The 26,396-nt window shown below is 40.9% G+C and overlaps 3 protein-coding genes across 4 annotated transcripts; 2 read left to right on the top strand and 1 right to left on the bottom strand.

Annotated features, from left to right (window-relative positions):
* Nucleotides 1–456: 456 nt before the first annotated feature.
* On the top strand, nt 457–25,362 carry hoxa11a (homeobox A11a). 2 transcript variants are annotated; one of them, XM_077549008.1, is made up of 4 exons: nt 457–589; nt 19,131–19,319; nt 22,866–23,597; nt 24,213–24,470. In XM_077549008.1, exons 3-4 carry the CDS (start codon nt 22,952–22,954, stop codon nt 24,443–24,445), a joined length of 879 nt encoding a protein of 292 aa, XP_077405134.1. In that variant the 5' UTR covers nt 457–589; nt 19,131–19,319; nt 22,866–22,951; the 3' UTR covers nt 24,446–24,470. The 2 variants fall into 2 exon arrangements, 1 of the variants encoding a protein (XP_077405134.1); XR_013288906.1 differs by lacking the exons at nt 22,866–23,597; nt 24,213–24,470 and adding an exon at nt 25,041–25,362.
* Nucleotides 492–15,366, top strand: hoxa13a (homeobox A13a). Its single transcript, XM_077549005.1, has 3 exons — nt 492–589; nt 13,476–14,299; nt 14,536–15,366. The coding sequence occupies exons 2-3, from the start codon at nt 13,630–13,632 to the stop codon at nt 14,781–14,783; spliced, it is 918 nt and encodes a 305-aa protein (XP_077405131.1). The 5' UTR covers nt 492–589; nt 13,476–13,629; the 3' UTR covers nt 14,784–15,366.
* Nucleotides 2,925–5,042, bottom strand: LOC144037615 (homeobox protein XHOX-3-like). Its single transcript, XM_077549211.1, has 3 exons — nt 4,880–5,042; nt 4,316–4,551; nt 2,925–3,455 (listed from the first exon to the last, which is right to left on the bottom strand). The coding sequence occupies exons 1-3, from the start codon at nt 5,040–5,042 to the stop codon at nt 2,925–2,927; spliced, it is 930 nt and encodes a 309-aa protein (XP_077405337.1).
* Nucleotides 25,363–26,396: the final 1,034 nt, after the last annotated feature.

Raw genomic sequence — 26,396 nt, 5'->3', positions numbered from 1 at the left:
TGCAACGCAATGCAAATGCTACGGTAAAAACAAACGGCGTATTGTATTAATTTTGCCTGTGACTATCATACAAAGCACACAGATTGATATAGTAGTCAAATGACATCTCATCGCATTTTAAAATTAAAATAATTCTCACAAATCAAATGACAACGAATTGACCGCCAATTTGACTTGTGACGTCATCTCGGAATTGTCAATACGTCGCAAAAGCCGCGCAAGTGTCTCCACACCTGTTTCAAATGTGGGAGGAAACCAATGTTAACAAGCAGGGGTAAATGTAGGCCCAATTAAATGAATGTACCGTTTGATCACTTGTCATTCTGTCTCTAATCGGACTATAGTTCGAATAAAAGCGTGATGTTGACTACTACAAGTGTTGTGTGTTAGTTATTGTGTTAAAGGGATAACTGTGAATGGGTGAGCACCCCTTCCCTTACCCAAGTGGTATATTCCAGGTAAAGTTAGCTCGTTAGCTTCAAATGTAACAATTTTTCTAACTAAAATACGTATAGGCCTGTTGAGTTTTTTGCCAACTGGGGAATATACTTTTTTTTCTTCCTTTCCTGTCCCCGGACGTCGAATTAATGTAAGTGTATGATTTGTGACCTTAAGAAAACGAAATGAAAGAAAATCGCTCGTGTTGTTTATGGTTTTGAAAGCCATTGACTGAGCATGTCTGCTATAGAAACCATTTTAAGTCTTTTCGTTCGCCATGTAATTTGTATTTACAAAATCTCTTTCGCAGCCGGTCCATTTTCTTCCCCCGGCTGCGCCGTAAATAATGTTGATAAAGACGCCGTTTCGAATGACTTTCACCCCCCTCCCTCGATTGATTTAACGTGACCCCCGCTTCCAAAATGATATTGGAAGCCTATTTAAACAGATGAAGGTCTAAATTGTCTTGCTTGTATGCGCATTAATCTCCCATTCATCATCATTACGTTGCGATTGGGTCGCGCACGCCTCCGCCAGCCCTTTTGCTTTCGACGACAAGGGCCTGTAAATTAGGACCTAAGCCAATTTATACCACCATTTGTGTGTGTTTTGTGTGTGTTAGTTTGGGACATCTGCACTGCACCGCCCCTATCCAAATGCTTTGTGGGATGTAACAGGGGTGCCATACATGAGTCAATTCTCCCTTCTAAGGATGATACGATCGTATGTTTGTGTGCTGAAATTGTTGCTTTAGGCCTTTAAAATTGTATTTTTTTTCCAACATATTGTTTGTTTCGTCTGCAGCAAACAAAAAAAATACCCTGATGCACCTGTCTAAAATGTGTTATGTTTTGTATTTAATGATTATGTATACATTTCAATAAGGAAGAAAACAGCCTTGATAATTTACATAAATCTACCCGCGCGGCTTAAACGGCGTCCTGTTCCAAACATATGCATTTTAATCAACGTGGTCACACTTACAAGAACTGCAGTTAATAAGGCCATCAATCAACATGGAGGTGGGAGGGGTGGTTGGGGGGGGGGCGGTTTGCGTCACGCATGGATGCACCGCTGTCTGATTAGGACGCACCAGAAGGACGAGGATATCCGAAGACGTTTTGTGTTTTTTGTGTAGCGAGGATGGATTAATTTATTATTTTATTTTAGCTATATGCTCATGGTCACAATTTTGCTGTTATATAAATGGAAACGTTGTTTTTTTTTCTCCATCCTCAGCGTTCATTATTTCGCATGCTTGTTTGCGGAATCTGTGTTATGCTGTAAATTATCATTTTGAAAATTACTGCATGTGAAATTCCGCTATTTAAAAAATTAAATAACAAATCAAATGAAAAAATATACGTTATGCGTATTTTTATTCGTGTACTAAATCCAAAAAGTATTTAAGTGTTTCATGAGCCCTATTGTATAGATAATAATGAAAAATGAAAACTCAATATTATCCATATTGTGACAGGTCTATTATATTTGCACGTGTCTAATAAAGTGGCCATGCTTTAAGACTTTAAATTATAGCGTCAAATGTGATTTCTAGAATCATTTTTATCAATCCAATCAGTTAAAGATAACTCGTGCAATTAAGCAGCAGCTGATTGGTGCGTCATCGATCTCTTCGCACCTCCAATAATTCTCTATATTTTCTCTATTAAGTGTCTTGCAAGAGGAAAATATGAAGGAGCCCTGGGACCACTTAAGTGTCATGGTCAATCTAGCGGACGCATCGCGTGATATGAGGCCCCATCGACCACTTGAAGAAAATTAATGTTATTATTGGAAGGGGAGCGAGGGAGCTCTTAAATGAGACCACAAAAAAAATAACAATACAACATTGTAAAATAAAACGACTTAAAAGAAAACTCGTCTGCTCCACGTTTATGACAATTTATTGCAAATTTGAGATAACCCCATCCTTATAACAGAAAATCAATGAAAAGGAAAAATACACGAAACTAGTGCAGCAATTAGGCTATAATCAAAAGAGAATCATATTGATATGAGAGAAAAGACTTTTCTTTTCAAGATATTTGATTGTCCACTCTCCATCTTGCTTCTTCCTCCTCCTTTGTAATCATCTCCCCTGGCGCCTTGTTACCTTTCGGCAGCGAGCATATCCCCTTCCTGGTCTAATCATTAATTCCGCACTCAAAATTCAGCGGCTCTATACATATACATCACTTGCTGTAATTTCATGTGCACATGGCTGAGATCCGCCTCTAATGAGACGGCTAACAAATCCCCCTTGTTAGAATGAGACTCTGCGAGCATTTTTCTCTTACATGGATGTGGAAAGACGGCATAAAATAAAAAACATAATTAGGGATTGAAATGTTTCTCTCTTTTTTTTTGGGTCCTAATTGCAATATTTGATTTTAAACGTGCTATCAGAATTGGTGAGCCAAAGATTTCATAAAGACTGGTGGAATGAGGTTAAATAAGAGTATAAAAGAGGAGATTTGGGGGTTTTATCTGGTGAGCGGCACCTCCTCCCGCTGGTCCACTGTCACGTTTGAACCTTTGCTCAACACGGAAGGTGTAAACGTGACAAAAGCATCAGTCCTGCTCGTTGGCGAGCAGCTGAAGTCCGAGGTCGGGGCCCTGGACGAGAGGCCGCCGGATGGAGCGGAGTGACAGGCCAGGCAAGTGCACGGGCTTCCCCCGGGACCGAGCCCGTGAGCCGGACTCTGGTACAAAGACGGGTGCCTAAAGGCGCACAGGAGTTCCGGCCTCTGGTAAGGGTGGGACAGCATCCGGAAGCCGTCCAGCGAGCGCAGGGGATTGGGGAAAGGAGTGGCGGGGCTCGGAGTGGAGCCGGCTCCCATCCCCAGGTGCGAGTAGTAGGGCAGCGGCAGGTGGGATGGGAAGGGGTAGGGCAGGTTGCCCGTGGCCGCCGCGTGGCTCATCATGTAGGTGTAGAAGGCTGGGTCGGCTGGGTGAGGCCACGTCATGGCCAGACGTTGACGCTTGTCTTTCATCCGGCGGTTCTGGAACCACACCTGAGGCCGGAGACACGCCGGGTCAAATATTAACCACAAACTTAACTCTATTACTCACCATAATAACTCCCTTAACTGGCTTTGCCTTGGGTGTACATTTCTTACTTTGCTACTCCATGTAGTCTATCTACTATAGCTTAGCTCAAAAGTGTTGGGTCAAAAATAACCCAATTATGGGTCAAGTTGCCCCCCCCCCCCAAAAAAAAAAACAAAAATGACAATTGAAGTGATGAAGGTCAAATTGACATTAGTCCCCTTTTGCCCCACGATTGGGTTATTTTTTACCCAACTTTTTAATTACAAAGAAAAAAAAAAAAAAACATTAACATATTTTGTTGTAATGTTTTGTAAACAAAAAGGTCATATTGACCAATCCCCCCCCCCTCTCTTTTTTTGAGGGGGCAAAACGCAATTGGGTTGTTTTGCACACCAAGAGGGGTCAAAATGATCCACCTTAGTAATCCACAATTGGGTTATTTTTATTGCCCAACTTTTTTTTGCTAAACCCCAAAAAATTATAATTGAATTGCTTTGCATAGATAATAAAAAGGGTCAAAATTACCCACGTAATTATGTTGGCCACTTTTTAATCCATGATAGGGTTGTTTTTTTACCCAATTTTTTTTTGTACAAAAAAATACATTTTGTACACAAAAAAAGGTCAAATTGACCCAAGAAGCCCCTTTTGACCCAACATTGGGTTATTTTTGACCCAACTGTTGTTTTTTTTAATAGTAAACTATAGGCCAGCCATCCTTTTATTTATTTCCCTTTCCCAATTAAATCATTTCATATTTCTATCAGATTTTTACTGAACTCTATTCGTCTTTTAATTGGACGGCTTCTTTTCTCCATCTTACCTTAATGGTCGTTTCCGGTAGATTTAAGGCGGCCGCCAGCTCGCACCTCCTCGGCCTGGACACGTAGTTCTCCCGGTAAAATTCCTTCTCCAGCCGTGCGATCTGCTCCCGCGTGAAGGCTGTGCGGTACCGGCGAATCTGATCCGCCGAGTAGGACAGAGAGTTCTGACCTGAGCCGGGCTTACCCGGGTCCGAACCAGAATCGCTTGGCAGACCAGGCGATTCCCCATTTCGACCTGGAGGGATGATAATGGAATATAATATATTGTGAGCGGGGGAGATGGGCACAAGTTATTTACTTAATATTTCGTCGTCATTTTCAACGTGACATTGCATGCATTTACATTTTATAGGCCTATTATTATATTTTCTTAATTGTTAATGCTAAGACCTTTTCACCTAACGCTAATATTTTAATCACAAATGACACTATGCATCATACAGGTGCATTGACGGAACACTGTATAGCTCTATAGATTTCATTTTTTTAAATAAGATTACTAAAGTTGTATTTTTGATATCTTTGCCAATTCTTGCGATCCAAACATCACTTGCACCCCCCACCTTTAGCCGAGGGGTAGTCCATACTTTCAGGCGTGCAGCTGACGTCGATCTCCTCGTAGAAGTCCGACTCTGTGTCCGAACTGCTGCCGTCTCTGTTGGGGCCATCGCCCCGGTGCCTGCCAGCCATCTCCGCGCACAAATTCCTGCGGGCGATCTCCTCCATCACCGCCTCCGTCAAGCAGCCCCTGCGCTGCTGCGGCTTCCCGGGGCTCCCGTCCGCCCGTGTCGGGGTTCCCTTGCGGGTCGGAGCCTCCTGGGCCAGCATGTCCTCTCGGCTCTCCATCGGGGAAGAAAAAAACGTGGCGAGCAAAGAGGTAGTGATGTTTTTGAGGGTGCGTGGGGCGAGAGTGTGCACGGCCGATGCGGTGGCGTGTTGTGGCTGAGGAGGAGGAGGAAGAGGAGGAGGAGGAGGAGGAGAGGCTTGGGATGCAATCCGCTCTGACCCTGAGAGAAGAGTGTGCAGAAGGAACTCTGGGAGGGATCACCATTACCTCGCCCCCTCCCCACCTCTCTCTCTAGAGCTGTCAATCTTAATTGGCCAGTGTAGGATGCCCAGATGACGTCACGTATTGATTGTACATTTTAAACGCAAGGCGGCAATGGCGGTGCGAGTTTCTGGGAATCTGTTCAAAACATCTCCAATTTATATTCAATTTGAAAATCAGACTGAGTGTCATTTGCATTGACTATTGGAGGAAATCAGAACAATTGCAATTGCCTAGTCCCATGTGAACAAACTTAACATATTTGACTTTGTAAATAATATGGACTAATACACGTGAAATGGTGAGATTTTTTTTAACTTTTTTTTTTTTTACTTTTTTTTTTTAAGTATTGTTAACTTTTCCAGTGGTCTAGAGATTGTGTATATAGTTTTTTGTCTGTTTTTTATTTTATTTTATTTTTTAGTTTTGTTAACTTGTTTCAGTGGTTTAAAAACTAAAGTTTGTAAGTCTGCTTTAACTGAGAATACCGGTAATTGAATTAATGTGACATAAATCTCAGAAGTACTTTGGTTGATGTCATCCATTAAATTCTGTGAAACTTTTGACTTAAAAATAACTGGATTCAAAATAAGTATTTATTTAGTTATTTATTTATTTGTGTGTTCTGGTAACTTATTCAGGTTTTCAGTACAAATGCTTTGTTCCTTTTACTTAAATATTTTTCTCAGTTTCTGTGGAATACTTGTGGTTTTCTGACTATACTTTTTTTTTTCCTGCTCATTACTTGATTGAAATCTGTTTATTTTTCTTAAGCTATGGTGATGATACCAAAAGGAGGTTTGAGATTTGGATTGATTTTATCTCCAGGAACAAAACAGGGCCAGCAGTGACAACATATTCCCCATCCAGGGCCGTAGTTCCGAAAATTGTTTATTGTCCAGTGCTCACTCCATAATGGTAAATGCATTTAAACATAATCTGTAAAACAAACAGTTGAGGTCATTTCAATGTAGTTAACTTCAGTCAGTTCGCAAGATAGCGGGAACAAGTTTTGCTAGCAAAACCAGTTCTAGCACCACTCAAGTAAATAAGATGGAAAACATTTTGTACATGAGATAATTTACTTTTCACTTTTGTAAAAGTACAATACAGATTGTGTATCTCCACATCAAAGTGTCAGCACTTTTCAATTTCATGTATAAATCATGCTAAGTGTCGCACCTCTTTCCACTCCCCACACGCAGCACAGCCCTCTCATGTGCTTTGCTGACCCCCCCCCCCCCCCCACCCCTCACTACCTTAAGTGGAGTCAAGTAAAGTCCTTAAAGGTCAAGTCTCGGGGTCAGTTTAGATAAGAGACCCTTTGACATTGAAGTCTTTAAACGTTAAGAGGCAGGTCAGGAAAAAATATCCTGCTGTGGCGCCATTACACTATTTTCATCTGCACACTTTTTCAAGATTGATTCCTGACCTATTGTAATAAAAAAAAAAAAACAATCAGTAAAAAATACTTTATAACTTTATGACAGTAAAGTTTTGTTTGAGATTATTTGAGGTTGTGTATTTACAAACCATAGTCATGAAAACGGCTATTTTGAGGCTATAATCGAGATTAAATGCAGCTTCCCTACTTGCTTGGGCAGCTGCAAGGCATGCTGGGATTTGCATGTGGGCGGGGCGGAGAATCTCTATCCACTTGGAGAGGGAAGCTTCAAATTGCAGCAGCCTCTGCTGTCCTTGTGCGCCCTCGCCTGTCTGACGGAGGGAAAGGCCCCAGTGGGCATGCCAGCCCCTCCCCCACCCACAAAGCTTGCTTGCCTCATGCCTGCCTGCTGAGAAGTCAAGGGAAATTCCTTTGCTTTTCTCCCCCAACTCTTTCATCCGGCCTGTAAAGGATGAAGACAGGAGGGGGAAAAAAAAAAAAAGGCTATCTCGCTTTCACCGTTGGATTGTCGTCATATTTGAGTGACAATATTTGAAAAGGAAATACTTGATGCACAATTTGAATCTTTACATTGTGCTTACATGGGGAGTAAAAAACAAACATGCACTTATATGTATTTGAATCAATATTGTATTAAGTGACAAACCAAAAGATTGCATTCAAATGTATTGTGCTTTGAAGTTAAATACAAGTGAACAGTACTTAAAAAAAAATCCATTTCATTTTTTCAAAATAATGCAGTTTGAACATTAACACTGCACCTAAATAAAGGAAAATTAAAAAAAACTGCATGACACAATAATAATAATAAAAAGAAAGCAATCCATCGTGCAGTTCAAGTTCAAATCTACTCGAAAAATTTGTCTAAATTTATTATTGTTTTTTTAAATGTCAAAAATCGACCATTTTGACCCAATTTGACCCAGTTTTGTACAAAATTATTATCTTTTTTACATTTGTTTGTTCAAAATTGGGTCAATTTGACCCATTTTGGGGGTTTGTATGTTTTGTACTAAACTGAGTCAATTTGACCCAATTTTGGGGGGCGTTATTATATACAAAGCTGGGTAATTTTTGGGGCTTGGTTTGTTCGAAATTGGGTCAACTTGACCCATTTTGTAATATTTCGTACAAAACCGGGTCAATTTGACCCATTTTTTCAGGTTAATTTGTGCAAAACCGGGTCGATTTGACCCATTATTTTGAAGGGTTGTTTTGTAAAAAATCCCCAATTTTGGGGGCGTGGTGTTCATAACAACTCCAAAAAAGGGGTTATTCTTGACCCAAAATATAACTTAATGAACAGTACTTTAACAAATACTGCTTGCATTTTTGGGGTGCTAAAACAGTCATTTATGTTGGAACAACTTTTAACATTTATGGCATAACAAAGCAACAAGTTGTTTGCTCTAAAACTGTTTTCTGAGTTGTTTTAGCTTTAAGTTGGGGACAAGGGACAATTTATTTAAAATTGTATTCAAGTTTATTTCCTTGGCATTTTTAGTTCACCCAACTTTTTTATTTTTTTATTTATTTTTTGCTGGAATCTTGTATTGGCGTATTTATTTATTTATTGATTGATTGTAGTGATGTTTTGAATATTTTTCCTCGTGTGCAGGCTCAATAACCAAAATATTAACTAATAAATGTGTAGCAGTCGTTTTCGTTCAACACTAGTAACTTGTTTAAAAAAAAAAAATCAAAGTATATATTTTTTTAAATACAGTTCTCAATTTAGCTCACATCCCGTCATAGATGCTTTGTTGATACTGCTAATAGGTATTCATAACAGCAAAACGTCGCCATACAAGTGTGAGAAAGTTGCTTACGTGTGCATTTTTAAATAGTAGTAATTAATCCGCCGTCACGATTAGCATCTTACTTTTGTGTTTGTGTGTCTTGACTGATCTATCGCAAGGGTTGTTTTGTGCTACTTGCTGTTATGCAACGGGTCTTGGCCATAAGGGCAGATGAGATCTTGTGATCCTTGAGAGATAACGCACCGGGAAGCTTTTTGCGCAACCATCGTGACCTTGGAGGCTTTACAGTAGCGTCACTTTATATTGTGTTTTAGATAGTGGAGGACAGCGGAAGGGGTTTGGTGACTTTGCTGACTGCGGGGTCCTTTAAAAGATTAAACATACACACGTGGAGCGCGTGTTTTAGTCCAAAAAGTAATGGTGGAAACTAAGTAACAAAGTATGGAAATACTTAGTTACTGTGTACATGTTTCATGTCCTGCTTGAGTATTTGTCCCTATGAAAATTAATAGCTTTACTGTCTAATTTTAAATTTGGCAAAATGTTTGATGACGACACGACAAAAAAAAAAAAGACGTAAATAGAGGCTGTTGATTTTCGTTTTTGGGGCGAGGATCCTAAATGAGGGGAAAATTAATAGTGACGTCACGGAACGTGAAGTTGGGAGCATTATGAAGCAAGATATTACCCACCCATGAACTAGTTTGCAGCTATAGGGATGGTATTTGATTTGGAGGGGGGGGGGCAGTCAAAAATCTGTGTAGCCAGCATTTCAATTAATATTCTAAAATATTAATGACAAAAAAAAGGCCGGAGCCATCCATAATAGTTTGTGGGCTACAAGAAGTCGTGTCGCCAACCTACAGCTTCTGATTTTCAAAAATGATCTCTCTTACCTAAAAAATAAAATAAAAAAACACACAAGATAATTGTGCATTTTTAAATATATCATTATAGCTTAATTTAGCATTTTTTGTTAGTGCATACTATGGAAATGAGTCATTTTGCTAGCAAGAAGCTAGCTGCTAAATGTCATGTCAATGTGATTTTCTTCCTCATTAGCACTATGTATGTCGAAAGTATGATTATATAATTGACAGTTTAAGAAAATATTCGTTATTTTTGTACTTTATTACATACCAGTTTTTGTTTTTTTTTACTTTACTACACATCCAGTGTATATGTGAGTGCACCACTAGCATAAAGTGGGTCATTCTTTGTGACAAGGAGCAGAACTCTTCACTCTATCGTGACTTCTTCTTTGCTGGGGGGGGCTCAAGGAAGGAAGGGGGGTGCTAATGCACCCCTCACTTTTATGAGGCAGCAGGCAGCCCAACTTGAACTTGACCATGGAGTCTGTGCAGTAGCCTTCGTGTGGAATCCAGTCCACTGATACGCCAGATTGGCTTTTTGGAACACAAAAAAAGACGCACATGTTTTGAAAGCATTGCTAGCAGAGGATGGAAATAAAACGATTATGGCCCCTCCCGTTTCTTTTTCTCTCCCTCGCTTGAGTTTGGCCTTGAAGCAAGATGACGCATGCAGACTTTTAACTCGATGACCTTGGAGACAAACTCGTCCCGGTGACTGCAACTTTGTCTCATCCTTGCATGCGGCGGCTCCTTATTGTAAACCCGAGAGGAGACTGTTTAAGGTGGTGGGGGGGGGGGCAAGCATGGCATTAAGTGGGCCAACATCAGTAGCAAACTCACACACCAGGTGCAAAGCCCCCCTCAAGAGTCCAGCTTCTTCAGACTGGCATCGTTTTGAGAAAGCTGATATTTACAAGTCTCTCTGCTTGCAAGCGCGGTTCTCATTTTAGAGCCTCGCCGCCATTACGCAGCTCAGGCCTACTGTATTCACAAAACGCCAGTGGATCTATTTCAGATTTGATCAATCTGGATGAATGTTTGCAAGTTTTTAAATCCTTGTAGAAGACGGGACAATAAATGTGACTGCGCGCGATAGGAACGGCTGTTCAAAAGTAGTGACATCATATCCGTAAACTGCTTGACTCAAACAGAAATAACAAGCATTCCTTTAATTATTTTTTTTTAATTAAATTTTGTTATATAAACTAAGGTAAGATGAGCGACATGAAACTGAAATATCACAATGTTTATATCGCTTAAATGCTCATTATATCCTGGCCACTACTTAATATTTTCCATTATTTCCTTTTCGTTTCACAAAAAAAAAAAAAAAAACGCGCGCCATGCTTTATTTCCATCAGTCCTCCATCTTTAACAGAACTGGCTGAATGCTAGAGCCAAATTTATCCCCTTTTATTTTTAGCCTATTTGTCTTTCGTGGGCCTGCTGTAGCATTTCATGATAACATTTGATGCTGCAAAAGAGAGCTGTTATAAGTGGGCGTATAGAATTTGGGGGTTGTGATATAGGCCGATTTAAAATACCACTTAAAAACTGTAACTTTCCTCCACAAAGACAATATAGATGATTTCATGAGTTACAAGTTTTTTTTTTTAAATATAGGCTGTATGTGGTGAAAGATCTGGAGGAAAATTTTGAAAATGTGAGCATTAATCTGAGTGTTTTGTATTATAAATAGACCCCGAGGAAGTAGCATAAGTCCAAAATGCTCGCATGTTGTAACTTGGATCACCACACACACAAAAAAAAACACATTTTGTTATTTTAACATCTCCTGTCGACTCCGCAGACGTCATAAACATTTATTTTTTTTATTTTTGCCTTGCATATATCATAGAGTTATGCGACTCATATTTTCCATGCATTGAGGCCCAATAAATGACTTTCTACTTGTGCACTTAATTTAGATGTCAATCCCAATATAGGCCTTTATGTTCCAATGTGTTACATGCATAGCTGCTTTCCCGTATTGAAATCCTGGCAACTGAAAATGTCACGTAACGTTTTTTGTAGCCACATTTCTAGCTAATCCGTTTGAATCGAGGAAGTCGAACTTGAACTTGGGTGCTATTTGGCGGGAGCTTGTGTGTGTTTTTGTGTGTGCGCGTCTGCCGTAAACGCGTGCTCATTGTGAGGATGTCTTGTGCAACAAGTCGGGCTAAAAAGTCGATTTTGTACAAATTCACTTTTTGATTTAATTTCCATGAGTAACGTACAGGCTCTGCTCAAATCATAGACTAACTCACTTAAGATATTAGATATTCACAAACGTTTATTTGAGGATATTTTGCAATCAAACTACCAGTCGTTTGGCACAAATACATTTGGTCATATATTTGATAAATGTCTATTTTAGTTGCACAAATGAGCTAATACACTTTCTACCGCTGTGCACTTATTTTTTTGTACTATCACATTTGACCTAACTTGTTTTCCTGTAGAATTTTTTACATTATAAATTTGATTAGTTGGCGTACGTATTATGAAATAATTCTCCAGACGATAACACAGTTCACCTGATCAGCGTTTGTAAAACGCTTACCGAGACAATAAATGTTATACTCTAATGGTGAATCCAATCTCATCAATATCTAATAGTTAATAGTAAAATAAACTCAAAAATATAACTTGAATAGTTTTTCAAAGGGGAACGGGAATGACAGATTTTTTTCCATACATTTTAAAATGTAAAGAAATTGTTTTGAGCAGCTATTGCATCATATTTTTATTTTCTTTTATATATGTATATTGGAATATAGCAGTCACTGATTTTTGGGGGGGTATATTTTACTCGTGATTATTTGTGCATTGGTTTCATGATAGTGTTGTGAATTATTTTCTTGCTAGTGAAAAAAGAAGATCCAGTATTTTTTCCTAATATTCTATACGTGAACGTCCGTACTTGCTCCAGTCAAGTGCAATGTTTTACATGAAAAGTTATAACAACACTCCCCAAAAAAATGCTCAGGTTAGAGTTAAAAAAGTCAAACAAAATGAGTTGAAAGCGTCAGAAAAGAGCCATCGGTCATAAACAAACCAGACGCACACAGAAACGACGCGTCATCCCTTCTTCCCAGAATTTCCACCATTGTCACACGTATTTGCCAAAAACACCCCCCAAAAGATCTCTAAATAATAAAAACAAATTTCTCGGAATCCCATGCAGCGTATATAGAAAAGTTGCACTTGGCTCAAACGCCGCTCAGACGTCAGACAAGCAGTTGAGAAGGAGCGCTGGTGCAGAAAACAAAATGATAGTAAAAGTTTAATGTCCTCCAATCGCTTTCATTGGGACAGGAATTCTCACCCTTCTTCCGTTCTTTTCAAGCAGCTCAGACGCTCCCTTCAAAGCCTCAATGGCCCTCAGCCCGGACGGCGAGACAGCAACTTTCAACTTGACCTTGGCCTCCAGCGGCGCCCCCCACCCCCTCCCCCGCCCCTCCCGTAATTAGCCCGAGTCACAATAGCCCCCCTAAGATAATAATCGTGCGCAATTGACACCCTGTTGGCGTCTGCAGGCCCATTCTCAATATTTCGCGGTCGGCCATTTTGAGGAAAATACGCAGCAAAGTGAAGCGTGCGTGAAAATGAGGCAATTTTTTAAAAATGTACTTTTTAATACACGTGATTCAAGATGTTGTTTGCTATTAAAATAGTGATTTTGACTATTTTGGCTATTCCGGGTGCTCATACCAATGCATGGCAGTTGTAATGTAGCCTAAATGTGTGCGTAATGGCGCGTTGTTTTGAATTCACTCCACAAATCAAGCAAATGTTGTTTTGTAGCACATTTTAAGTCATTTGCTTTGCTCATTCACACTGAAGAACAATTCGTGCATGCGTAGCCTATTTCTCATTTTGAATGTCCTTTCTCCACAAATCAAACAGATGGCTCCGATTAAAAATGAAAGTGATTATGCGTCTTATGTAGAGTTATTACAAATGTTAGCATGAACAAAATAAGACTCGCTCATCGGTCAACTTGCGTCTCCCGCATATTCCTCCATTTAATTATCTCAAGTGGGGATGTTTACCGTCCCTCCTTTTGCACAGTTACTCACGTGTCACCGCGTCGACCAATCACAGCGCGACGTCGGCGCTCCGGTGCGCGTCACCGCTTTACGCTCTGGGAAACCAGGATGGATCTTTTTTCACTCCGTGGGCTTTTTCGAAAAGAGCCACAAGCTTCAATGTTGGACGCCGTGCTATGACAACGCCACTGCTGCTCCGTCCTCCTCGCTGCTGGCTCGACCCGTCGGTGATGTTCCTCTACGACAACGGCGGCGCTTCCGATGAAGCGAGCAAGAACATGGAGGGCTTCGCGGGCGGGAACTTCGCGGCGAACCAGTGCAGGAATCTGATGGCGCACCCGGCCTCGCTGGCGCCCAGCACGGCGTACACATCCGGCGACGTGCCCGCCACCGGCGTGGGCGAGCCGGCCAAGCAGTGCAGCCCCTGCTCGGCCTCCCAGAATTCCTCCAGCGCCTCCCTGCCTTACGGCTACTTCGGCGGCGGCTACTACCCGTGCAGAATGTCGCACCACGGCGGAATCAAATCGTGCGGGGCTCAGCCCCCCTCCGTCTACGGGGAGAAATACATGGACACGTCGGCCCCCGGGGAAGACTTCACCACCCGGGCTAAGGAATTCGCCTTCTACCCCACCTACCCGTCAGGTCCTTACCAACCTGTGCCCAGTTACCTGGACGTCCCCATGGTGCCCGCTATCGGTGCGCCTTCGGAGGCCAGACACGAGCCGCTGTTGCCCGTGGAGAGCTACCAGCCGTGGAGCTTGGCCGCCAACGGGTGGAACGGTCAAGTTTACTGCGGCAAGGAGCAGCCTCAGTCGGCGGGACACATGTGGAAGTCCCCCCTTTCAGGTGAGCAGCATTGCGTCAGCATTTATTTCGAACCTTTTTGATACTTTATCGGCAATTAAGCTAGCTTTTGCCGCAATCATATTGTTTCAATTTTCCATGGCGGGATTTGATGTAAACGCGTGTTTATGACAACAAATATTGCAATCAAGTCACTTTTTCATAATTGCCTTTTTAATTCAAATGGCATTCAACTCCATTTTTTTCACGCACTTGTTGACGTTCTGCGGTCCACGCAGACGTAGTGTCCCACGCAGGCGGCGACTGCAGCTCGTACAGGCGTGGGAGGAAGAAGCGCGTGCCGTACACGAAGGTGCAACTGAAGGAACTGGAGCGGGAATACGCCGCCAATAAATTTATCACCAAGGACAAACGCAGGAGGATATCTGCCCAGTCCAACCTGTCCGAACGGCAGGTTACGATTTGGTTCCAGAACAGACGCGTCAAGGAGAAGAAGGTTGTCAACAAATTGAAACCGGTCAGCTAGTTCCCCTTTTCCCCCTTCTTCATATTCTCACACACACACACACACACACACACACACGCACACACACACACACACACACACACACATATATATATACACCCACACACACATGGCTGGATTGGAACAGCAATAATTTGTTGGTTGATGACTTCCTGGAGCCACCTGCCACTTTGTTGTCCAAGGGGGAGAAAACTCAAACATTGAATTATGACTTTTTTTGCTCACTCTCGCAGAATGGTGTACAACGAGTTTCCACCTTTTTATCTGCAACTTTTTACGAGAGTGATAAATGCGAAAATCCACGGGAAACGACGCGATTTCGGATTTGGACCTTGGGAATGTTAAATATTAATCTCCCTGATGTCTTTTTCTGTTTGTTTTTTTTGTTTTGTTTTCATCTTACTCAACATGTTTAGCTTGTAGTGCTTGTTGGAACGTGTGTGATCGTTCATGTCCATCTTCATCATGGTGCAATTGTCGAATGCTCAGATAATCTTGTGTTGATGTTGTGCATATTATAGCTTTTGATAATGTGTGACTTTTCATGTGGTTGTATATAAAGTAAATTCTAGCATGACGTCAAGGCTATGTGTGTGTCCGTGCCAATAAAGTATGTATTTGGTTGATATGCATCCAATATTGTTGAAATCAGACTCTTTAATATCTTTAAATTGTTAACATGTTTCGAACTTTCCCACGAATGTCCCCCGCCCCACCCCACCCACGGAATTACTGCTTTTTTCTCTTCTTTATCTATAATGTCCCAGCAACTTCGCCTTGAACGTGAACGTGTGATGAATATATTTGTTTGGAATTGCTTGCACCCTATGGAAAATTCTAAATATTTTAAACCTATGGAAATGTGTGAAGTAAACGTAAATTTCGAAGAAAGATTAAAAAAGTAAACCACGTATTTGTGCTGAAATGTAGATCAACACTGCCATCTAGCGATCATTTTGTGACTAACACATTGCTTGAAATCATTGTAAACGGCCATAACATTAGAAAATGACATCTAATATCTCATTGTTTTGTCATAATGCACTATTTTTGTGTTATGATTATAATATATAACTATAGTGAGTATGTAGATATAAATAGTAAAACGATGAATTAATGAAAAACTAACCCGAATGCTTTACCTGATTATTTACGGTATAAAAAAATGCATTGGAAGTCCTGCAAGGTTTTTATTTCTCTTTATTGTTCTCAATTAAAGTCAAATTTATTCATTTTCATGAGAATTGCTATTGGTCACGTTTGTGTATTTTTCAATATTTTTAGCACACGGGCGCAATTGAAATTTCTGTATGTTTTCAGGGAATGATACAATTGTGCTTTTGGTGTCCACCATGTTTATTTTTGTGTAATTTAAAACACACTGGCAGTATATTTCTTTGGTTCTCATGATATGTTTAACTTCCACTGTACTGTTGTATCCACTCGTTCTCAAATGCGTCTAAAAATAATTTATACCGTTCACGGTGCATCTTAATTCTGCAAAGATTGTGTGATGTTTTCAAAAAGTAAAATATACGTTGCATGTCAAATCAAACTTGGTCTTTTTAAATGGACGTGTCTTTTATTTTGATCAAGTTCAGCATATTTACACAAAAATAAACGCCACTTTTCGAGCGCTAAATGCGTTGCTCGGCTTCGAGTGAGTGACTAAGTGCAGTTGCAAGTGAACAATCAGCATTAGCTAACTCATCACGCACGTTTGCTTTGGCTGAATTCATCCGTGAGTCAGTGTGACTGGCAGCCAAATGACAGCGTGACTAGCTCCCTTGACAGGCTCACTCACATTGGTGATGCAACAGCAACTAATTTTTCCTGTTTTCAGAAGAGCCTCTCCTTAACAATTAAAAAGTACTCGCCATTATCATGCAATGTAAATTTACAGATCGCTGATGACATTTATTTTTTATTGATGATAGCTATTATTTGGCGACAAGCAATTAAGATTGTTTTGGAACTACTATTGTAATTTTTACTTGTTTACTTAAAACTAAAAGTTAGAATGTTATAGTCGTGCCTTTCCTAATTTATGAATTGTCATCTTTATTTACAGAATAGAAGTCCAAACAAATAATACACCAAAATGATCTATAATAGAAAATATTTGGACGTTTACTTAAAAGCGTTATAGAGATTTGAAATTATTTCTTAGTATGTCCGACAAAGTATTGACAGTTGCACTTGTAATAACAATATCAGAGCATCAAAGTAGACTAACTTTAATTTTATGTAGGGATAAAAACTAACCATATTATGTGGCTTATCTTCTTATGGACTGGAGTGCCGTAAACGTGCGCCTGTATGCATTAAAATTGCGTCCAAACATGTTTGCTAGCATGCTATATAATTTGTTCAATTTAAAACATTGCTATTTGTTTACATTGGGTGCCATTCAGTGACAAGTCAAGACATTAAGCTCAATTTCATTTATATATGTTTAATAAAACAACTGCAGCACAAACAAATGTACAGCAATGCAATCAAACATAAAATATAACACAAACATTTAAGTAAACTTATAAAATCCAGAATTGAGTTCTTTAAAATCATTAATCTAGTGTATGACATCGAAACACCACTGCAGAATGACCACGCTGCGTCCGCGTGGCCGCGGCTTCTCACGCTGTGACGTCACAGCAGTGCCGCGCGCACGCGAGGTGGTGGCGCCCTCTTGGACATGCGCAGTACGCCGTCACTGCGGAAGCTGTCAGTGAGGGGAGTGTTGTCACTCATTGGTCACGACCAGCCACGGCGAGCTATGATTGGCCGGCCTGAGGATAACACAACCCCCAAATCCCGCCCATTTCAGCTGTGCTGTAATTTGAGCATTGGTAGCGCATAGCACACTTCCCCCATGGTCACGTGAGACTTTTATGAATGGAACGCCCATTGGAGTTTAAACTGAGCGGAGTGCAAAAATTGGACTTATGCTGCCACCTTAAGGCCAAACGGAGAGTTGCAGCGTTTGGGTTGACCTTGCCTTTTAGTTTCCCATACGTTATTTAACTTCATCGCAAATAAACACTACACATTAGTTAATCATTTTTAAAGGAATATGTGAAGGAAAATGACCGCGTTTCAAAGCTACCGCCCTGATCTTTTGATTTATTTACTCGATTTAATAACTTTGATATGTAATTTGAATCTACTTAAGTCGTTTGAAAGGAATTGCGATGCTTAATAAGCACAGTGACCTCATAAGCAGGCCGGCGAATGAGTCAGCTGCTTTTCAGACGTGCTTGGAGCTAGACGAGGCCAACAGCAGCACGCATTGTGCTCTTTATATTGACCTTCGCTGTCTGCAAGTAATGGAAGCGACACACACACACACACACAGGCTAGGCCACCAATATCTGGCTCAAGGTTGGACCATAATCTCACAACTCCCCCACCAACAAAATTTAGTCCGAGACCGTGACAGCTCGCAAATACAACGCGTGACCGACATCACGTCAAATCCTCTATGTCCGAAGTCGGCGCCTCGGCAGCTCGGAAATCCCCCCCCCACCCCCGAAGCTAAAACTCGTTTGCTGCATAAGAATGAAATGTCACACATCATTGCATAATAATCAATTGTAGATTACATAGTTGGAAATGTAGAGGTGACCTTTTAATTTATAGCATTGAATGAGAGTCACGTTTAGATCCCAGTTTCTGCTTTGGCATTAACGAGAGTCGATTTGACGAAAGCTCTTTTTGTAAATTTAATGTCTTAAAAATGAACGGAAAAAAATCATTAAACTATATTTGTTGCTGTTTATTTGACATTTATATATTTTTTAAAAACGATTCCACAAGTGTTCCACATATTCTGTATTATGGAGGTTAGCATAACCTATATGTCATGGAGGGGGGAAAAATCTTTGTCTTATAGTTTCAATTAAAAATAAAGTGAACCATATGACAACAACGCTGTGTTATGCGTTTTAAATGCATGGAAATACAATTCAGCGAGTCTTTTGAAACGAATTAAACTTCAATTTCGAGCTAATAATGCATTAAAAAAATCTGCTTTGGATGCGTAGTGCGCGCACGTCACATTATAAATGTATTTTAGTTTCTTTATTTTTACGTTAAACGTTTTCCAATTCAGCAGTTTTTAAATTCAGCTAAACGGGATACAATAACACAAATCCTAAAATTAGACTTTTCTAAGTTTCATGTTTCGTGTGTCTTTATTATATATTGATTGAACTTCTATTGTGCATTCTGTGTTGAAATGCGTTTTACTGCACTCATGTAAAGCAGTGTGCGAATAAAGTCACTTTCCTCATGCTTGGCATTTCATTTATTGTGGCACTAAAATCCGCTTTCCTCCCTCCTGTCTAGGTCCATTGTGTCCCGAAATGCGATCCACAGGCAAAGCCGCCATTGTGGAACCGCACTGGCGTGTCCAGAGGTGCTCCCGTTGACCGTGGAGTTGCTCACTTTTCCCAGCAAGGCTCCTGTGTGGTCCCGGTAACGTTTCCGTCACCTGTTTTGGGGGAGAAAGAAGTCATCAGATGCGCTTCGAATCAGGTTTTTTTTTTTTTCCTTTTCCCTCACTCACCTTTTATGTCCTCGTCGTCTTTTCCGCTCCTAAACTCTAAGCTGTAAATGTTTTTGACCCTGTTCCACCCAAATGGTTTTACACTCCCCGTGCTGCAGACAGCAAGCGCGTATCATTCAAGTTCAAAAACAAGATTTTACTCTAAAAAACGCACGCGGGAGCATCACAAATGATATGCAAAATGTTTATAATGGAGATGTTTGAGGTATTTATAAGTATAAAAGCAGATTTTTTTTGGGCGTGCGTTTAAGTCCTTTTTATTCCTTCAACTTTAATTCCAAAAGAACGCACACTCTTTTGTAACGTTACAGCGAATTTTCCCTTTGGAGTTGCAGGTGTGATAGCTTTTTTTTTTTTTTTTTCACCATAAAATGAAAACAAAACCAGGCAGCACTAAAGCTGTGGGCCCTTTTTTCCTCCACTGAAGGACTCGAACTACAGGAGGCTTCATTCTGCAAGGAGCTGAATGCGCCAATTGAGGCTGCTTTACAGCCCACGGGTCTACCTGATGTGGCGTTAAACTGTACCCTCACATCTTCCTCACGATCAATTGTTGACTCGGAGTCTAACGAGGCTTTATGGCACACGGCCGGGTTTGGCACAGCTATGTGTCCACTTGTTCGGCTGGGTGGGGGGGATTGAAAAAAACAAAAAACACTGGGCTTTTGCCTTAGGATTTAATTTGCAAGAATGAAAGAATGTTAAAATAGTGCTTGTTAAACATGCTGGAAGGTTAAATAAGTGTGGATGTGTGCACGTGTCAACATATTTCCTCGAGGCAAATTGGGGTCACTTACTCTTCTTTCACAACATGGTTAAGTAGGCTAAATAATAAGTGTGGCTTTCTTTCAAATGAATCCTTTTCGTCCAAAATGGAAAAAGTTAGTTTTCCTTAATTGGGTTTAATCACTAAAACAGGACTAGAATGGAAGTACTGTATAAGAATGTTCATAAAATTGCTTCATGTAAAGTAAGATCTGTAGACTTAAAATATTAAGTCAGTTTTTGTTGGACAGTTTTTCATTCAAAATGTCAAAGTTGAGATATTTTCACTTGACCTCGCTAGTTTCTTCACTAAAAAAAAAAGACTAGAAAGTAGTATGACCGTTTAGTTAAGTTAATAGCCTACATGAGAAAGTTTCAAACTACACCTTTCTCTTAACTTGAAATATTAAGTTATCATATTTTCATTCAAAATGGAGAATGTGTCATTTTGGTTTCTTCATAAAAAAATATAAGATTATAAGAAAGTTTCCAAATGCACCTTTCTCTCAACTTCATTACGTTAGTTTTTCATTCCAAATGACAGCGTGTCATTTTAAGGTGAGATATTTTCTTTTATTAACTAAGTTTCTTCAAAAAAAAAAAAAAACTTTCAACTTCAAATATTAAGTTTGTTTTCCCCCCATTCGAAAAACAATTTAGCCAAGTCTATGCAAGAACGTCGTAACGTTTGTTTACCATTCAAAATGTAAATATATCGTTTTAAGATCACATAGTTTCCCTTAAATGGTCTCACTCACAAGTTTCTTTCACAAAATATAAAAACGATTAGACAGTAAATACTTTAAAGGAAAGTTTATTTCACCTCAGATTCTTGTTTGTTTTCCCTCAATCAAAACAGTCAATTCTATCACAATAAAGCAACTTATTCGAAATATTAATGACGATAGTCGCCCCAGGCCTGAAGTTTCTGTCTGACATTAAAGTCCACTCTTGTGACCCAAAGCATGCGTAAATGCAAAAGCAATTAAAGCGGCTCCATCCGGGGCACAGTAGGCCCTTTTGCTCTTTGTGCCTCTTTTCCCTCCCCCGAACTTGAAGTCGACCGTTCAGACAAAGCTTTGGCTTTGAGAGCTCTTCCCGTGCCAGACTGCACTTTGCTTGCCAAAAAAAACCCATAAGAATGATGCTCCGGCAGACTTCCCTTCAAGGTTAAAACCATTTAACAAGCCTCATTGTCTATTTTTAGATTCCCCCAAAAAGCGCCAATCAGTCAGTGTTAAGTGAAGTGCATCTTACCGCGGTCGTGTTGTTGGGTCGCTTTGGATGCGCGTTGGTGGCGACTTGCTGTCACGCTTGGCCACTTTAGTGGTGTCTGCCTGCCTGGCTGTGAAGGGGGGGGGGGGGGGGGCTCAGCAGAATAGCATAGCAGCTATAAAAACGCAGGTCTGTGCAGAGCTCGTCTTTGCTTTTTTCCTGTACCTCAATTAGAGCTTAAAAGCCTCCGCACACCTCGTAGAATTATCCGAACTGACTGAGAGGCGGAGCGTGTTAGTCTTCAACTTGCAAACAAGATTTGTTTTGTTTGTTTCACCCCCTGCAATTTCTACCAAATAAAATAAAAGCCGCAGGGCCACACGGCGCGTTGCTTCTTGATGTTCAAACCCCAGGCAAGGAGCATGTGATATTTTCATCTTGGGTTTCACATGTGCTATCAAGAGCCCCCCCTCCCTAGGCCTGCCACGGCGGTCTTAATCCAAGCTCAAGTCTCATATTAGAGTCAGGTTGCAGCTCCAAAAACGAGCTGCGTGGTGGCCGAATTTGTTCGGTGACAAATAACAGAAAAGGTATCGCTGTGGAATTTGCAAAACATCTTTCTATCGTGAACCTGCGGGGGAATAGATCAAAACATCTGGAAGATTTTTTTTTTTTTTTTTCCTGTTGGAAGAGGTCTATTTTAATAAATATGTCCGGGAAAACATGAAGAAAGAGTAGTGCGTAAAACTGAAGTGGAAACAGCGTGCTGCGAGAAATGGAGCGGTTTATTCCTCCGTGTTGGAATCAAGTAAAATACACTTGTAAGTCACGTGCCAGTTGTTTAAATACATTTAAAGCATGTTGCATAAAAAAAATATATTTTAAATATAATTTCACCCACTGTTTTTTCTTGGAACAATATGGCCTCCCTTATTTGTTTCCACCTTGTAGACAGTTGCAACATTAGCCGCTACTTTGAACATGACCCTGATAACCAAATGCGCGCTGAGCCAAATGCTTGCTGTTGTAAAAACACCAAATGCTGATGACTAAGACGATTCTAAAAGCAGACTTTGGAGATAAGCTTGACCGTCTCCTTCCTGCACAGTCCTCAAGACTCCGATTTACAAACACGCGTGCACAAAGTCGAATATCTAAAATGTTATATATTCCCACCTGGGAAGTGCATATTGCGATATTTCGCCATTTTATAGCAAATTATTGAACAGAAATGGCTGCAATCGCAAACAAAGTCATGAAGGAATGATGGCGGCTTTTCTGCTGCTCTGATTTGTTGCAATTTCAAAGAATTCATTCCGAGTCCAACATGGCGATAAACTATCAATGTCAAGCTTAACGCACACACGCGCGCGCGCGCGCGCTCGCTCGGCGGCGTGCGCGCACCCACACACTGCCAATCTGTCAATTTCTTGCAGCGCGGTCACGTGACGCCCGCCTCCGTCGGAGTGGATGGCGATGGCTCTCCACGTCAGCTTTACGTCTCCAAATTTCTGTCTCGCGGACCTGCTTGAAAGAGGCGAGAAAAGCGGCGCGCTTCAGAGCCATGCTCAGGGCGGGTGTGGAGGAATCCAAGGCGTAGAACCCGGGATCCGACGATACCATGATGGATTTTGACGAGCGGGTCCCTGTCGGCTCCAACATGTATCTGCCCAGCTGCACCTACTACGTGTCGGCGGGGACGGAGTTCTCCGCGCTGCCCTCCTTTTTATCCCAGAGTCCGAGCACCCGGCCCATGACCTACTCTTATTCCTCGAACCTCCCGCAAGTCCAGCCCGTCCGCGAGGTGACGTTCAGGGAGTACGCCGCCATCGACGCGTCTAGCAAATGGCCGCACCGGGGCAATTTGACGCAGTGCTACCCGGGCACCGAGGACATGGTGCACCGGGACTGTCTGTCGGGTCCGACGGATCTTTTCGGCAAAAACAGCCCCGCGAGCGCCTACCATCACCACCACCACCACCACCACGCCGCACCCGGCTCGTCCAACTTTTACGGCAACGTGGGGAGAAACGGCGTCCTCCCGCAAGCCTTCGACCAGTTTTATGAGACTGCTTACGGCACGGTGTCGGACCAGAGCCCCTCGACTGGATACCCGGCGGACAAAACGCACGGCAAGCAGCCCGCCTCGGCTCCGGACGACTCGGGTTCGGGCTCCTCCGAAGCCAAGGAGCCCCGCGAGGACACCAGCAGCCCGGAGCTGTCTTCCGGCAACAATGAGGAGAAATCCTGCAGCAGTGGCAGCAGCAGTGAGTATTGCGTGTTTTCCAGTCGGCACTTTGCTTATGAGAGAAACTTTGTAATCTTCGGCGCCGCTGTTAAAAAATTTATAAGCTGTTTTATAAGCATATAATGTTTATAGAGGGCCTGCGTACCCCCTCCCCTTCTCTCCCCGCGACAAAACTTTGTTACAAACCACCACGACGTTCTTGCTGTTGAAATTGACCATGAGAGCGATTTATTTTTTTCTTGTTTTTGCAAATTATTAGAAAGCAGAAACCCGGTATTGAAAACTAAGCCCCATTCAAGCTTTTAAAATTTTCGAGGGCGGTGCCTCGCTCTGCACTTTCAAGTCATACGAGTTTTTACGTTAAAGCACGTCACCTCATCTTACCTTAGGGTTGATGAATTGTCTTTAAAAAAAACAAAAAAACAAGCTGCACCCACTCTTCAGTATAGAGAGCGGAGTATATTTAGCCTGCCCTGCTGGAAAAGGTCAAAGCCAACCAGCAGCGACTGTTTTGACTCAACTGGGGAATGTTATTGTTGTTATTTTAATATTTTGACGCTTTTTTTGGTCTGCTTTGCAACTCACGATTGGTGTATATTCTAACCCAGGCTCTCCCCTTTTCCGTCCGCCCTAGATGGCCAGAGAACCCGCAAGAAGAGATGCCCTTACTCCAAATATCAGATCCGAGAACTTGAGCGGGAATTCTTTTTCAGCGTGTACATTAACAAGGAGAAGCGTCTGCAGTTGTCTCGGATGCTCAACCTCACCGACCGCCAAGTCAAGATCTGGTTTCAAAACCGTCGCATGAAGGAGAAGAAGCTGAACAGAGACAGATTGCAATATTATACGTCCAACCCTCTGCTCTAGTGGGCGACTTATTTGGACCTCGCCACCAACGACTCTCTCAGGCTGCGGTTGTTGTTGTTGTTGTTGTTGCGCCGCCGCCACGATGGCCGCCAAAACAACAACAGTGCGTTTCAAGTTCGCGGACAAGCACCCGAATGGGCGAAAAAAGCGAGCTTGAATGAAGATGATTTTTTCTTTTTCTTTTTGCTTCATGGACGTTTATTCTGCTATTGAAGCTCTTATTTTGGAATTGCGCCTCTATTGCGCGCGCAGTAGTGTGATTCACGCATTCTTTTTTGAGTTTCAGTTTGTACTCTGACTGAACAAGTGTATTTTGCTATCAAAATGTAATTTGATTTTTTTTTTCCTCACAAAACGGAAGTCATGTTTAATTAATAAGTGAATCAATGCAAACATTGGTGTGACCAAATGGCGTCCTAACGAATGAGAATGTAACGTAATGTTTTTTTTCTGTGTGTATTTATTTTGTAGCCACTCGTTTACTATATTTTAATTTCACGTAAGTTTATTATAACAAGCAGGTTAAATGTATTTATATCTACTTCTCTTTTTAATACCCCATAAACCCACAATGCCATTTTGATTTTTTTAACAGACTTTTTAGTCAAATGCTGCAGGCCTATCACCACCAGAGACATAAGCTCGTCCACTGGATCCACACGGGGGTTGCACTGAGGTCCACACCCAAAAACACAGGTAGAAAAATGCAGAGGGTCTCCTGCATCCTCTAATTGGACCCAACTCAATTTGTTCCGGTTTCTTTGACTCTGAAGCATTTGCGGTCTTAACGGTGATCTGAGTATTATGGAAATGAAAATTTCATGTCAGGGTCAACGCATTGAATCTCCTGCTTGTTATGCCCTAAAACACGATTGTGTATTATACTATATTTCCAAATAAAAACAAATGAAAATAGATTTGATATAAGTGTTGTTTGTATGCGTGTGGTTTGACAAAGCGTGTGTGTAATTATGCGCATGAAATGTTTTACACGGCGTGCAAAAATGTATTTACTTTTAATAAGTAGGCTACCGATGTGGGCCAAAAACACAATTTCGGTTAAAATAAATAGGTAAAGAAATGGATTGACCCGCTAAATTGGGTCAGTACGACGCAATTTTCTGAGTTGTTTTGTATTAAAACAATTCAGAACGTTGTTTTAATACAAAACAACCCAACATTGGGTTAAATTGGTCCATTTTTATTAAAAACTAATTTGGGTTATTTTTGCTCTAGCGCTTTTAAGGTTGTAGTTTATGTATCTTAAAATAAAATAACAGTATAAAATATTCAATAATTAAAATGAACCAGGTTGAAAAAAAATCGACTATAGCACAATTTGAACATACACTCTCAAAACTCTTTGGTCAAAAACAACCCAATTTGGGTCAAAAATTGGACCGAACTATCTCGGGTCATGTTTGGTCCTAACTTTATGGGTTAAAACAACCCATTTTATTGCACAGAAGGACCCAAAAAAAAATTGTTTCAAAGTCATTTTGTGGGTCTTTTTTTTTGTGTCACATAACGATTGTTCTAAAATGCTTAAGTAAAATAATAGTTTTGTCTTATCAATCATGTATTTCAATGAAATGGTCCATATTTGCACACATGTCTGGAAAAGGCAAAAACTAAATAAAATAAAAATAAATACAAGGATGCTAGTCACAATCAAACGTTTACCCGAAAAAAATACATTAGCATTTACATTTTTTTTGCATCGCAATGATTTGCCTTGGTCTCAATTTTTTACATACAAATCATTTAAATGAACTCAAACATTATTCACGTGTTTCGTTAATTGTCGCCGTAACATTTTACGTTCAGAAAACATGCACTATTATTCTGTCTCATCTTTTTTTTCTTTCTTTTTTTATTCTTTTCCCCCCCAAGTTTCTGTGTCTTCTTCCGTCAAGCTGTCAGGCCACATATTGGCTTTGGAAATCCTTGT

This window comes from Vanacampus margaritifer, chromosome 17, assembly GCF_051991255.1.
Source record: "Vanacampus margaritifer isolate UIUO_Vmar chromosome 17, RoL_Vmar_1.0, whole genome shotgun sequence".
Classification (NCBI taxonomy): domain Eukaryota; kingdom Metazoa; phylum Chordata; class Actinopteri; order Syngnathiformes; family Syngnathidae; genus Vanacampus; species Vanacampus margaritifer.
The sequence above is the reverse complement of the archived record's forward strand: the minus strand, read 5'-3'. Positions and strand labels throughout refer to the sequence as shown.